The 15,535-nt window shown below is 48.1% G+C and overlaps 1 protein-coding gene across 1 annotated transcript in view; it reads left to right on the forward strand.

Annotated features, from left to right (window-relative positions):
• Positions 1–6,225: 6,225 nt before the first annotated feature.
• The window catches only part of gpr39 (G protein-coupled receptor 39), a gene marked incomplete at both ends in the record, with an annotated part of 32,123 nt that continues 22,813 nt past the window's right edge, over positions 6,226–15,535 (forward strand). Inside the window, one exon of the mRNA XM_083776691.1 lies at positions 6,226–6,985. Within this exon, the coding sequence (XP_083632817.1) occupies positions 6,226–6,985 (760 nt within the window). The remainder of the gene's footprint in view (positions 6,986–15,535) is intronic.

The raw sequence follows: 15,535 nt of genomic DNA on the forward strand, positions 1-15,535 counted from the left end.
TAAAAAAGTATCGTTATTCCATAGGGAAAAAAAGGGAAGTATAGAAAAACAATTTACACAATAGTACCTGGCAAGTATATCCTATAGCTAGCCTTAGTCTATGGCCCGTAATCTTTCAAACCGAAGGATAATAGTATCCCCTTTACAGCTCTACATTAATTATTATGTTTACAAGTAGACTAAACTTAAAATTAAGAATTGTGGATCTACAAGCTCACAACCAGTTCAAAACAAGCTCACAACATCAAAGCACGATCAGCTATTTTTGGTTTGTGGTACATTGCACAACCAAGTATAAATTCATACTTAGACATTATAAATATAAATCAGGTATTTACTTTTCCACAACTTCTGAGGTTTAGTCAATGCAATATCTTTCACAATTCATTATATAATGTAATGTATGCTTAACAACAGAATGTGACCTTATTCCATTCCTTCCTTCCCATTATGATAAGACTCTATTATGGGTCAAACGTACAAGCTTCAGTGTGGTTTGCAGAGGTCCACAGGTGTGGAATGTGCTTGATTGCACTATGAATTTTTCATTATCTGTGTTTTCTAAAAGTGTCTAAGGCTGTACTTGCTTCTAAAATATGATTAAACTTAAATACCCAATTTGGCTGCATGGGGACTTATTTTGCACTTTACGCCATCCATTTAAATTCCTCCAGACTTGACTATTGCAATGCACTTTATTCAGGTATCAGTAAGCGAAATATGCAAAGACGGCAACTGATACAGGACACAGCTGCCAGGCTCCTGACTCAACTGATACAGGACACAGCTGCCAGGCTCCTGACTCACCAAAAGAGAAGTGAGCTGATTACACCAGTCCCTGCGGCCCTTCACTGGTTACTCATGAGTTTTCAAAAGATCTTACTGCTCATTTTTGAGGGGCGCTAGCCCCTCCTATATACATGTTTGTTTTGTAAACGCCATTGACAATGAAGGGAAAATAATGTGCCTCATTACATCATATTGTCTGCCTGAGATCACCCAGCACCAGCAGGCCCTATTGACGGTTCCAAAGTCTCGCCTTGTCACTAAGGGCGACCAGGCTTTTGCCCCTCGGGCCCCTCGGCTGTGCAACCCACTGCCTGGGGACCTCAGGCAGGCAAAGTCAGTGTCCTCTTTCAAATCTCTTCTAAAAACTCACCTCTGTCGCACTGCTTTTTGAGGGGCGCTAGCTGCTCCTATGCCCAGCTTTATGGGTCTGTGTGAACACAAACATTGGCTGATGATTGGCCTGGCTGATCACCCCATGGCAATGATTTGATTGGCTGAGCAAAGTACATATTGAAGATAAAAGTGAGAGCAGAAAAGTGATTGGCCGGAATTACATTTGTCATGATTTGATTGGCTGGGCCCGGAATGTGACGTATGATGATGTATGATGATAAGAGCGCTCCTCACTTCATACAAGTGTGATTTTTATATCTGTACTGTTTATGATTTTTCTTTTGTATTGTATTTTTATTGTTGTTATTGTGAAGCAATTTGAAAAATAAAGTTAATTATTAAAAGTTATTATTAAATTGTACACTTTGTACACACAGACTTGATCTCTTTAGACTGATTGTTTACTGTTGTTAATTGTTGCATAATACATGCAAATGTTCTAGATTCTCATGCGTCAGATAGCTTATATGGTGTCCCATTTCCTATATCTCCACTTCTCCAGTATGTCTCATATGATTGCGCTTGTATTTAACTGATTTGTTGAAATAAACTGAACTGAACCTTTGGCATTTCGAAATAGCTCCTATTCAGTGCCCTAAACTGCTTTATGTCAAGTGCGTTTAAAAAATACAGCACTTTTTGTATTTTGAGGTACATTGTTGTATTTGAACTGAAATGTCGTGACATTTGCTCCAAATAAAATGCGCCAAATAAAAATGCTCCAAATGCTCCAAATAAAAATACTTAAAATACTGTTAAATACTTAAAATGTGTTGAATGTGCTGTGCATATTTGCTCACATTGTTCCAACTCCTAGCACTTTAGTTTCAAGGCGACCTGCGGCCACCTTGAATGAGAAATTTACTTGAACATGGCATTCATCATGCATTTTATCATATTAATTAGTTATTTGGTAAGACTAAACTGTTGGTGTTTGGTGACGTATTTGGAAACATGCAGGAAGGTATTCAGCGGATGTGGATTTTACCCCATATCCCATGATTCCCAATCTTTGGACAAATGTGTGGTGTTTGTACATGTGGTGGTCTGATGTTTGTTCTTGATAGTTGATTCATTGACCAATGACCACATACTTAAACATCCTGCATCATTCCTCCTCTAAGCCTCTCCTTCCTGTCTCGTCTCGTTCTGCTGCAGTCTTAAGCCAAAACCTCTTCAACATCTCTTAACAAGGGTACTACATGCCAAGAGTTTAGGGTTGGTTTAGCTCAAAGGCTGTGCTTCAAACGCCATCTTATATTTTGTGTTTTATTTTGGATCAGGACACTCTGTGGACTTTTAGGAGCTCTTAAGGGCTGGCGGCAGTCACTCTCTTTTCCCATCTAACAATGCATGCATCTAAAATGCAAAGTCAATGATATGCGAAGAAGACCTGCACCCTGGTACAATAAAAGTTATCTGTTGAGCCGTTTTATGTAGACACATAAATCAAGAGTGTTATCATGCCATTTATAATCAGGACAATGAGGCCAATGAAGATAATAATGAGCCTGGGCAGAGTGGAAGTGCAGGTGTAATTAAAGTAAACAATCACCCTTCATTTTCAGGGCTTTAGCTGTGAGAGTGTGAACCTGGCTCAAATGCTGTGTTATGCGGATCACGAAGGTTTAATTGATGGTATGTGATAAATTGTGAGCGGCAGGTGCACTCAAAGCTGTAATCTAATCAGGAAGGAGCTGTAACGCTGACCTCTTCTATAAGAATCTCGGATGGAATTGGCCACAGCTCAGCTGAAATATGAAGAGTTCTCTTCTTATATTCGTTCAGTCTGATAAAATGTTAAACTTATTTTAGGTGACACGATATTGATGTATGGGAATGCACTGCACATAACCAACTTGTTAAAAAAAGAAATATAGTAGAGGTCTACTGGCAGTGTGCACAATAAATTAATTTGACGCTGACCGGTCGATTGATTTGTGAGATTAGCCCCAGACACACAGATTGACCTTCTTACAGATGGCTAGACTCCAGTGGTTTGCGAGATTAGCTCCAGACACACACACACAGACGTACAGTACAGTACAGTACAGTACAGTACAGTACAGTACAGTACAGTACAGTACAGTACAGACAGACAGACAGACAGACAGACAGACAGACAGACAGACAGACAGACAGACAGACAGACAGACAGACAGACAGACAGAGAGAGAGACTGCATTTTATAGCTTGACTCCACTGCAGAGCCATATTAAAAATACATTAATTTGTGCTAAATTAGTGCTATAAATCATTTTGCTAATAAATCAAGTCTTGAGGTCTCATTTCTTTTAAAACAGGCCAACTCATTTATGTGCTTCCCTTCCTGTTTAAAACTGACTCATTGTTAATGTCTGATGATGCAGAATAGAATAGGTGATAAAGACCACATGGAAAATATGATTGTGTACCATCCTACAGCACAGACCCGCGTCTGGCTTATTTCAGTACGACTTCCTTTCCATTAACAACAAGAGTTCAACCTCACTATCTAACTCACTAACCTTTGCAATAACAACACAAGAGTTCAACCTCACTCACTAACTCATTAACCCTTTCATTAACAACGTGAGAGTTTAACATAACTTGCTAACCCTTTCATTAACAACATCCTCACTCCCTAACTTACTAACCCTTTCATTAACAACATGAGTGTTCAACCTCACTCACTAATCCTTTCATAAACTAGAACTGCACTCTGTCGAGTGCCTACTTGCTTGAGTGTGCAAGTACTGTAGACCACTACAAACTTTAAAATATCAGCCTCTCTGTGAAAGAACGTTTGCAATATTTAATTATTAGGTTTAGCTATTTGCTACGTCCCTTGCTTTTGGAGGAGAAAAAGTAGTATTTTGAAGTATGGTAATGATGATTACTTATGCCCGTTATGGCAGTGGTGTCAGATTCCATACATGTATACATAGGGGCATTACCTTTAGTCCACCCGACACTGAAACATGTCATCGTTACGTCACCATCGATAACCAATTATACCCTGGCATTGGTACCTACATATCTTCATCACGTCATGGGACATACGCGGAAAACATACCTGCACGGTCTGCTTCCGTATGTCCCGTGCCAGCATATGACGTCATATACTTTGCTGCTAAGGGACATTGGTACATATCTTCATCACGTCATGGGACATACGCTTCGTAGCATGACGGAAATCATACCTGCACGGTCTGCTTCGTGCCAGCATATGACCTCATATCATATGCTGCTAAGGGACATATACACATCGTAGCACCTGACTGATAACATTACTTGCACCATCTGCTTGCGCAAGTAATCAAACTACATGAAACCTTGCGTTTTTGTGACCTAACCCACAATCCCTGTCACTCTATCACGACACCTAACTCAAATCCCTGTCACTCGATCACGAGCCCCCAGGTCATCGTGACATCACCTGACATCAGCCCCCTGGTCACCCCAGACAACCCGGTGCCCAGGTCATCGTGACACACGTGACATCAGCCCCCATAAATGGTGCCCAGGTCATTGTGACATCACGTGGCATCATCAGGGATGGATATACAGTAAATGTGACTTGCTGTCACAGTTAAGCCCATATATGGAGATCCCTGATGTCATCAATATTGGCCAACAACTCATCTGACCTCAAACCTCAAACCCTTAGATCTCCATGTCAGAACCTGTTCTGACATTCCATATGTTGATCCTTCCCCATCCATCATTCCTCTTCGATGTCTCCCTTTTGACTTGTACAGTACCTGTCCATTCAAACTCTAGACGGGCCTGCCCCAAAGTTATTAGTGCAGCCGCAACCGGCAGCCGGCGAAAACTAGAATTCTCAACCGGCCCTCATCAAACCCTGTACACTCAAGAGAATGTCCCCGCTACCACCCTTAGATTTCTATATACTGTATGGAGATGACCTGTTCTGACATTCCATATGTTGATCTGACCTCATCAAACCCTGTACACTCAAGACATGCTCCTTATATGGGAAGTACAGAATTAATTCCATGTTGATCTGACCCCCCCATGCCAAAGCGCCAGCGCTCGCCCAGCAGTCTGCCGCCAACGAGGCGGATGCGTGCAAAGGGCGAGGTCGCTTCTCGCCCTCAGGCGTCTTACTATAGTAATAAGTGTCACTTTCAGTTTCACCAAGTGCAGTGGTTTGAAAAACAGCTGATGACGATTGGGTATTGTTTTGGTTGTCTATGAACTTTATACTTGACTATTCTGCTTCAGCTCTCTATCTATCTTTAATAACCTTTTTTATTTCAGTTATTACTTTGTAACCCTAGTTGGTTTTGAAAGGTGCTACAGTAGCCTATAAGTAACAGTTATTACTTTTTGCATATTCTGTACATGTCGTGTTTAATCTCTGCACTAAAGCAGAGTACGGTTAAGCAAGAGCTTATATCAAAGTGAGTTATTTATCTACCCTGATAAGGGAAATCTGCCCTGAGCACTCACACACGCCCTCCCCCCGTCTCTCTCTCTCTCTCTCTCTCTCTCTCTCTCTCTCTCTCTCTAAAAGTTTAATGTTTAACTGGCCTGCTCACGTTGGAGGGAGGGTGTAGGAAATCGGTGTAGGGCTGTACTGGACATGTGCAGTGAATGTGAATCCACTTGTCGTTGTACCAGGATCTGAGAGGGTCATCAGTGATCCAAAACGCTTGTGGAAGACATGCAGACCTGGTAATCACATTGCTGTATACTGACCTTTGAAGTGCTACTGAGGACGGTGAACATTCTCTCTGGGAAAACTTGAGACCTTTAAACTTGAAACAGGAGAATCATGGGGCGATATATCCATTGGTGATTGAATGTTTCCCAGCCACTGGGAATACCTGCCTCCATCAGAGTTCGATATATGGCTTTTTATCTCGAAGGATTTCTCGCCTGTGGATTTTGACTCCTCTCGCTGGCCTGTTCACAGGGACACTGAGCCCTGTGGAACTGATAAGGTAAAGAGAGAGAGAGAGAGAGAGAGAGAGAGAGAGAGAAAGAGAGAGAGAGATAAATCGATAGGGGAAAATCTGAGCTCACCAGTTGGCCGCCATGAACTTTGAAGACGCAGAGATAGCAGAGGAAAAGAACTGGCATGAGCTGGAATCCAACTTCTCTGTCAAAGTCTTCCTTACCGTTCTCTACAGCCTCATCCTGGTGACGGGAATCTTGGGTAATGCCGTGACCATCCGGGTGACGCAGGTGCTCCGGTGCAATGGCTACCTGCAGAAGAACGTGACGGACCACATGGTGAGCCTGGCGTGCTCCGACCTGTTGGTGCTCCTCATCGGCATGCCTGTGGAGCTCTACAGCGCCACCTGGTTCCCCTTCACCACCGCCTCGGGCGACGCCTCCTGCAAGATCTACAACTTCCTGTTCGAGGCCTGCAGCTATGCCACCATCCTCAACGTGGCCACTCTGAGCTTCGAGCGCTACACGGCCATCTGCCACCCGTTCAACTTCAAGGCCCTGACGGGCAGGCGGACCTCCTGCCTCATCGCCTTCGCCTGGCTGGCCTCCGTGGCTGTGGCGCTGCCGCTGCTGGTGGCCACGGGGACCGAGGGACACGTCCCACTTCGGGACGACAGGCCCGCTCAGAACCTGACCTTCTGCACCAACCTGAGGGAGCACTGGGTCATGTACAGGGTCAGCATCTTCTCGGCGTTCATCGTCTACATGGTGGTGCTGGTCTGCGTGGCCGTCATGTGCCGGGCCATGATCTTGGTCCTGAGAAGATCCATGGGGGCCGGGGGGGCCAGCAATGAAAGTTCAAAGGTCAAGATGGCCAGGAAGCAGACCATCCTGTTTCTAGGTATGTTTGATTTATGACTTTTATAATACACCTTTTTCTGTGTGTGTTCCAATTTTGCTGTGTGTGTGTGTGTGTGTGTGTGTGTGTGTGTGTGTGTGTGTGTGTGTGTGTGTGTGTGTGTGTGTGTGTGTGTGTGTGTGTGTGTGTGTGTGTGTGTGTGTGTGTGTGTGTGAGAGAGAGAGAGAGACACACATTATTTTCATATAGTGTGTGTGTATGTGTGTTACGTGTGTAAGGCGTGGATGGAGCCGTCAGGTTGTCAAACAGTCTTGCTAGCTATCATCATGAGTCACATGTGGACACTGCACTACCGATGTTATGACCATTCAAGTGATTGATTATCATACAAGCAAGCTCAACATTTTAAAGTCGCTAATGGTTGAATTGGCTTGCAGCAGTCACAAGTTACAACCTTTGACGAGATCATACTGTCACGGTGAGACTCAGACGTAGGACCCAAAATGCAGAAGAGACAGAGTCAGAGGTACAACAGGTCGAATGCACAGATCTCCAGAACATGGAACAGGAACAGGACTGTACAGAACACCTATACTTGACTTATCACATGAAGGACCAAAAGGAACTGAGGATTTAAGCACCCTGGGCACAATATACGCTGTAGTGAGGATTAGCGGGATTTGGCGAAAGTAACGCTCAAGGTTATTGAGCAAACACTCTATAGCAATGTTTACTATATAGATCTATTCAACACTTATTTTAACACCATCGGGGCCCATGACGTAAATCACAGTCAAGTTCAAGTGCACGGTCATGTGCCCGAGACGCACACACGTACGTACGCACACACGCACACACACAGAGATGTGGAGCATTTATAGTAGGATATCTTTGTACATTTGGGTCATGGGGGGACACCAAATGTGTGGATAGACCTGCTGTCAAAAGTGTGGTTAGGTTTATGGAGAAAAGTCATTCAAATCATATCTATTATTTATTTTGTTCTGTCTGTTTGTCCTAGGATGTTTATTCTAGGATTACAGCCATCTAAGTTAAGACTGTCAGATGCAAATAAAAATGTAGTAATGCTCACTCTACACAAAACATTGCATGGCAATTGCCTGGAAAATACAGACAGTTGAACATTAGATTAAACACTTTCCACTTATTTGTATTGTCAATCAGTGTTAGGTAACTGCTGGTTCTCAGAAAATTTTCAAATCAAATGCTGTTGTATATAGTCTATAGTCCGTCTGTCTGAAGGTTGTCTGAGGCTTTCTCCTCTCCATTGACATCGACATTCCTGGTCTTCTATCTAGAATCCTCTGACACATCCTTGAATTTGTCATGTAGTGTACTAGTGTTAACTTGTTACTATACAGTACCAATCAGCAGCATAATGAAGGAGTTATCTGCTCTTTACAACTCCCAGACAGTCCAGTGGTGATCAACTGTGGTAATATTTCTTGCCGTTTTTATTTTACAATCAGCTCATGCACATGCAATTTATACAACAAGCCAAAACGGAATCACTTTGATGAGCTTAATCACATATTACATGCACAGCTTGTTAACCATGAAGTGTGAATCACAAATCATGAATACATTATTCATCTGGACCTCTATTGTCTGAAAGCCGTCACACCTTTGCCAGCTCATAACTACATTTCTATTCTGATGCCGAAGAGATAAATTACAAAAATAACAAGGAGCCACATTGTAATTTCTATGGCAAGCAGCAAGGTTAGCATTGTAGTTGGTATATTTATCATTCCTGCCATATCTTTGCATGCATGGCCTGTGGAGACAACGCAAGTCCCTTAAGATTCCATTGCAGTCTCAGCCGAGTGACTGCAGAGAGATTAATGCTGGTGTCACAGCGGGCTCACTGCTTGGACTGATTGCAAGGTATTGATTTCACAGTCTGACTGGCACTGAATATGTGACAAGTGGTGTATGACACCTAAGTGTAAGCAATTCTATACATTTTCCATATAAGTTCTGTCTGTCTGTGCTCTGTAGAGTCTAACAGCTCCTGGTAAAATCAATGGATTTGTCATCTGGGCATCCCCATACATGCAGACATAAAGTTGCTATAGTATGTTCATGCTTTTGAGCAAGTTGGTGAACTAATATATTTGAATACCAAAGGTTCAGCCACTTGTAGCCTGCAGAACATAAACCATTATAGCTAATTCACTAGGAAAGACCAAACATCAGACATGGGAACCCTTTAAGATGGTTTATTGAACAAGGGTGGAGGATGGTCATTGCTGTCACAATGCCATTGCATGAAGTAAGAATACGGGGTATGGTTGTCTATGGGAGCGCATCATGCGCGGCATGAGACGCACAACATAAACATCCATGGCATACAACATGGTGGGCCAGCATGATCGTCTATGAGTGCGCTCTGACATGCGAAGCATGGGACGCGCAGTATAAACGACCAGGCATGGAATACATAGTGAGGCAGCATGGTCGTCCATGGGTGCATAGAGTGCGAAGCACAGATTACGCACAACATGGACGGCCAAGGCTTGGAATACGTAGTGAAGCAGCATGATCGTCTATGAGTGCGCTCCACATGCGAGCATGGGACGCGCAGTATAAACGACCAGGCATGGAATACATAGGGAAGCAGCAAGGTCGTCCATGGGTGTGCTGAGTGCGAAGCACAGATTACGCACGACATAAACGACCAAGGCTTAAATAAATATATGGTACTGAAGCAGTGTGGTCAGGTTCGAGGGGGCGGACCCAGATACTTGGCTTAGGGGTCGAGGCGAGAGCCTGAGTGGTATAGTAGAACCCCCTTCTGGAACCTGCAGAGTATAGAGAAGGGAGGGAGGGTGGGTTACAAGAAACTGGCACAGGGCATTTTTTGTCAGTTGAGTTTAAGTACCCACGGTAATGGGCGACGTAGGAGTGGCCAGCTAGTTGGAAGTGGGTGAGTGGTAGTATGGTTGGCAAGGGTGGAGTATTGGTTGGCAAGGGAGGAGATGGCAGGCAGGTGGGTTGTCTTCTGCTTGGCCAAACCTCCCGAACCTTTGTTGTTCCAACTCCATTTCACTAGGAAAGACCAAACATCAGACATGGGAACCCTTTAAGATGGTTTATTGAACAAGGGTGGAGGATGGTCATTGCTGTCACAATGCCATTGCATGAAGTAAGAATACGGGGTATGGTTGTCTATGGGAGCGCATCATGCGCGGCATGAGACGCACAACATAAACATCCATGGCATACAACATGGTGGGCCAGCATGATCGTCTATGAGTGCGCTCTGACATGCGAAGCATGGGACGCGCAGTATAAACGACCAGGCATGGAATACATAGTGAGGCAGCATGGTCGTCCATGGGTGCATAGAGTGCGAAGCACAGATTACGCACAACATGGACGGCCAAGGCTTGGAATACGTAGTGAAGCAGCATGATCGTCTATGAGTGCGCTCCACATGCGAGCATGGGACGCGCAGTATAAACGACCAGGCATGGAATACATAGGGAAGCAGCAAGGTCGTCCATGGGTGTGCTGAGTGCGAAGCACAGATTACGCACGACATAAACGACCAAGGCTTAAATAAATATATGGTACTGAAGCAGTGTGGTCAGGTTCGAGGGGGCGGACCCAGATACTTGGCTTAGGGGTCGAGGCGAGAGCCTGAGTGGTATAGTAGAACCCCAAAAGTATCTTACCGCTTAGATTACGAGACCATGGATCGCTGGGCGTTGTGCAGGTCCTGGACGTTGGTGCGGATATAGCCGTGGTAGGCTTGCGACGACCACCGGCCGAGGATTTGTATGACGTGGTCTGGAACTCCCTTGCTCGAAGCCGTGGATGCTGCTCCGATTCTGAAGGAGTGGCCGGAGAAGTGTTCTGGAGAGAAACCCGCTTTGGTGAGGACCAGGCGGAGGTGGGAGTGGAACCAGGTTCGGGTAGCGACTGAACCTCTGCTTGTAACGAAGAGGGGATCTGATGGTGTTGCGTGCTGGGCGCGTCGGTGGAGAGTGTGGTTTAAGAGGGGCTCGTATGGGCTGAGGAAGGTGTTGAGTTTGTAGAGGAAGATGGGAGTGGTTTTACCGAACTGGTCCGTTTTGCTGTGCTTGATGGTGAAGATGAGGGAGGAAGCGCTGTGGGTGGTTAGATCGACCAGCCTGGGGTGGAGAGCCGGGTCGAACCTGGAGTTGGAGGAGGTGAACTCGGAGCTTCTCAGGAACCCAAAAAGGCTAAAAGAAACATGGCCTCGAGCGTGGCGTCGGTGTGGGGGTCTGAGTAGCCGGTGCGGAGGACGTGGATGCAGCTTGTTAGGATTTCGGCTGTGAGGGGTTGGCGTTGGGGGGGGAGTTTTGGCTCGATCCTCTGGAAACCTTTGAGTAGCAGGGTGATCTGGGGGTGTTGGATGGATGGATGAGGGGAGCCGGTGATGAGTTTGGTGAAGAAGTTGATGCCGCACAGGTAGACTCGGATGGTTGCTGACCTTGTGGCTGAGGAATGGAGGTGGCTGATGTAGGAGGAGAGGGTGATGAGGTCCGAGGATGGGAAGTGGACACGGAAGAGGGTGTGGAAGGATCGGAAGTTCTTCCAGGCTGTCCAATAGGAGGAGAGGGTGGATGGGGCGATGCCTTGCAGGACCATGTGCCGGGATTGGGTGAGGAGGTGGTGGAGTGGGTGGTTCAGGGGAAGGTCATCTCCGAAAAGGGTGGAACTGGGGTTGGTGTTGGGTCGGCTTCTGGCGCCAAGCTCCTGAATTTCTGAAATGCAAAACGGGAAAGGGAGTCAGCGATTGCATTTTTATGACCGGGGATGTGTGCTGCGCGGAGGATGAAATTGTTTGTGACTGTAATCCAGGTGAGTCTGCGGAGGAGGGCCATGATGGGGAGTGAAGATGATCTGCCTTTGTTTATGATGTGCACGGTGGAGAGGTTGTCGGAGTGGATCAAGATTGATCTGCTGGCCCACTCTGACCCCCAGAGGGAAGCCGCCACGACCACTGGGTACAGCTCGTAGAGCGCGGAAGAGTGGACGTCGCTGGCTGACTGGGCCAGCAACGCCTGGGGCCACTCTGCGGCGAACCACCGACCACCGAAGTACCCTCCGTATCCGATGGAAGGTGCTGCGTCGGTGAATAGCTGTAGGTCTTCTGGTGAAGTCACAAAGTCCTGATAGAAAAATGAGATGCCATTCCAGTGGGTCAGGAGCTGGTGCCACATCCTCAGCTCGGAGAGGCACTCAGGAGAGAAAATGACTTGGTGGTGGAGCGAGGGGACTGTGGATGCCAGTAGGAGGAGGTGGGAGATGAAGGAACGGCCTTGGGGGATGATGCGGATGGCGTAGTTGAAGTGGCCGAGGAGTGAGAGGAGCTGCTGCTTGGTGCACTGCGGGGCGGCGAGGTGTTCGGCGATGAGGAGTAGGATGCGGTTGAGCTTGTCTGGGGGGAGTGAGGCTTGGAAAGTGACGGAGTTGAGGGTGATGCCGAGGAATTCTATGGAGGTGAGTGGGCCTTCGGTTTTTTCTGCTGCGAGGGGGATTCCAAGGCGGTGGAAGACGGACTTGAGGGTGGTGAGGCTTCTTGCTGGTGGTGCTGAGGGGGGGTCGACTGTGAGGAAGTCATCGAGGAGGTGGACCAGGTATGGGAGTTTGTAGTTGTTGATGAGTATCCAGCAGAGGAGTTCGGAGAGGTTGTCGAATAGTTTTGGGCTGCTCTTGCAACCAAAAGTTAGGCGGACGGCAAAGTAGTATACGTTGTCCCAGCGGACGCCGAACAGAGGCCAGGAGTCTGGGTGGAGTGGCAGGACCTTGAAAGCAGCGGTGATGTCGGCTTTGGACAGCCAGGCGTTGCGGCCGGCGAGACGGATGAGGTTGATGGCGTGTTCGACTGTGGCGTATTGTAGGGAAAATTCGTCGCTGGGGATGAGGCTGTTGATGCTGGGAATGTGGGTGCCGTGGGGTGATGAGAGGTCGATGATGAGGCGTTTCTTGCCGGAGTATTTGCGGGTGGCTACCCCGATGGGGCTGATGCGGAATGTGGGGAAGGGGGGGGAGGGGAAGGGGCCGATCATGAAGCCGTTCTTGACCTCCTTATGGAGGAGGGAAAGAACGGTCGCCGGGTCGGTGGTGGCGGACAGGAGGTTGTCGCAGGTGTGGTTGGAGGAGGGTAGGGTGATGAGTCCGGGGGAGAAACCATAGTTGAGTCCGTCTAGGAAGAAACGGATGAAGGTGGGGTTGGGGTGGTTGGTGAGTTCTTTGGCTAGTTCCGGGATGATGATGGGGGTGCTGAGGTGCTTGGACAGTCAACTGGTGGATGGGCGTTTGGCCTGTTTATCGGTGCAGTTGGGACGGGAGTGGGGGCCGCCGCAGAAGGTACAGATGTGGAGGTTGCGGCATGTGGACAGGTCGCAGCCTCTTTCATTAAAGTTGTTGCAGAGTACTTTGGTGCCGACAAAGACGAGCGGGCGGCCGCGCCTGTCTTTGGCCTTGGAGGAGGTGGGGAAGACCTTGCTGGAGGTGGTGACGCTCAGTAGGGGGGGGGGGACGTAGCTGGTTTGGTGTGCGGCGTGGGGGCGGGGCTCTGGAGCTCTGAAGGTGCAGTGGGTGGTGGGATGAGTGGGGCAGTTGCAGAGACTGCATGATTCAGAGGTTTTACCGGCAAAAATCCTGCAGTATAACTCCAGCTCGAGGGAGCCCCAGTAGGTGGTGGTGTTGAAGTGTTGTAGTCTGGAGGCGGCCCTGGCGGAGAATTGACGGTGATACTCATAAAACAAGCTGCCTCCGAACCGTGTGCAAAGGTCCATGCAGATGTAAAGATGATCGTCCAGTTCTTGGCGGCGGGAGGGGAATGAGGTGCATAGAATGTCTCTGTATATTGAGAATGCTAGTACAAACTCTGTGGGTGTGAGGACGGCGGAAGTGGATGGGGAGAGATCTCGGAGGGTGATGGCGATTCCTCCGAGATCTACTGACCGGTGTTGGGCTGTGCTGGCGGAGGGGCGTATGAGGGATGAGAGGTCGATGTCCGTACCTTGTAAGATCTGTGAACGGAGGTGTGAGGGGACCATGGGGGCGTTGAGAGCGATGGCGGATGGCGGGATGGGTGCTGGCGTTGCTGTGAAGAGGGAGAAGGAGGGGGGGGGGGGCGGTGGGGAACGCTGGGTGGGGGGGGAGAGAAGACACATTGGTGTGTGGGGCGCTAGGTGCTGCTGGGGGAAAACCTGGGATGGCTGGGGGGAAACCTAGGGGGGATGGGGCTTGATAATTGTACTGAAAGGGGGGGTGGAGGTGGGGTGCTGCTGCCTGCTGGAAATGGGGGGGAGGAACGGGTTGGGCATGGGGGAAAGAACCAGGAGGATATAGTGATGGGGAGGTGTGAGGTAGATGGAAAACGCTGGCCGTGTGGGGGGTGGAGAGAGCTGAGGTGGCTGGAGCTCCTTCAGGGGGGGGGGGGGGGGGTGGAGAGGGTGAATGTCTGGTGAAAACGGCTGCCTCTGGAAGGTTACGGTGGCTGCGGGATGTTGTGTGGCGGCCTTCCTTGTCCCGCGACGTGGCGGAGCTGCCTGCCGCGCAACAACGCCGCCTCTCGGCCGAGCAGGCGCCTGTTGGTCTTGTCCTGGGCGCGTGACGTCGTGTCGGCGCGACGGACCTGCGACGGCTGGTGGTGATGTTGTGGTGCTGTTGCTGTTGCTGCGTTGGCCGGTGCGGGTGGTGGTGAGGAGGTTGAAGAGGCTTTGTTTTCTGGCGGTTCTGGTGAATGGTATCCCTTTGGCGGTGAGTGCACGCTGGAGTCCGACGACGGTCCAATCCGACATTAACGTCGGCGCTGAGTCATTCGTACCGCGCGAGGAGGCGCCGCGGCGATGTTGCTGGAGAGCTGGGGAGGGAGATGAATCCCCGCGAAACTCCCGGGGTGTCCGGTTGAGATCGGACGCGGCGGGACGAGGAGGTGCCACGGCTGCTGACCTGGAGCCGTGCTGGCTCGGTGGCGTGTCGGGCACGGCATTCGGATCGTCCTGGTGAGTACCGAACATGTCTTCGTTCTCCTCGGCGTGTGCGAAGAGCAACATGTTAAGATCGGGCACCGCGAGTCCTCGGTCAGACATGATAGTAGTTGCTTGTTAGGCTGGCTTGGTGGCAGAGGAAAAATGCTAAGATTTGTCTCTGGTAACGTTAGGGTGTGCGTGTTTACAAGAAACTGGCACAGGGCATTTTTTGTCAGTTGAGTTTAAGTACCCACGGTAATGGGCGACGTAGGAGTGGCCAGCTAGTTGGAAGTGGGTGAGTGGTAGTATGGTTGGCAAGGGTGGAGTATTGGTTGGCAAGGGAGGAGATGGCAGGCAGGTGGGTTGTCTTCTGCTTGGCCAAACCTCCCGAACCTTTGTTGTTCCAACTCCATTTGTAATACACAGTAATTACATGGTTTATATATTTTTATTTTTTATATTCTATATATATTATAGGACATCAATAATCATGTTATACAACATTTTTCATATAATCAAATAATGATATTGTATATTAAAATAGAATAGAACAGAATAAACCTTTTTTGATTACGTCGAAGCCAGGCAATAGGTATCCTAGCTCATGATTTTA

This window comes from Protomyctophum parallelum (genome assembly GCF_964188405.1).
Source record: "Protomyctophum parallelum genome assembly, chromosome: 11".
NCBI lineage: Eukaryota > Metazoa > Chordata > Actinopteri > Myctophiformes > Myctophidae > Protomyctophum > Protomyctophum parallelum.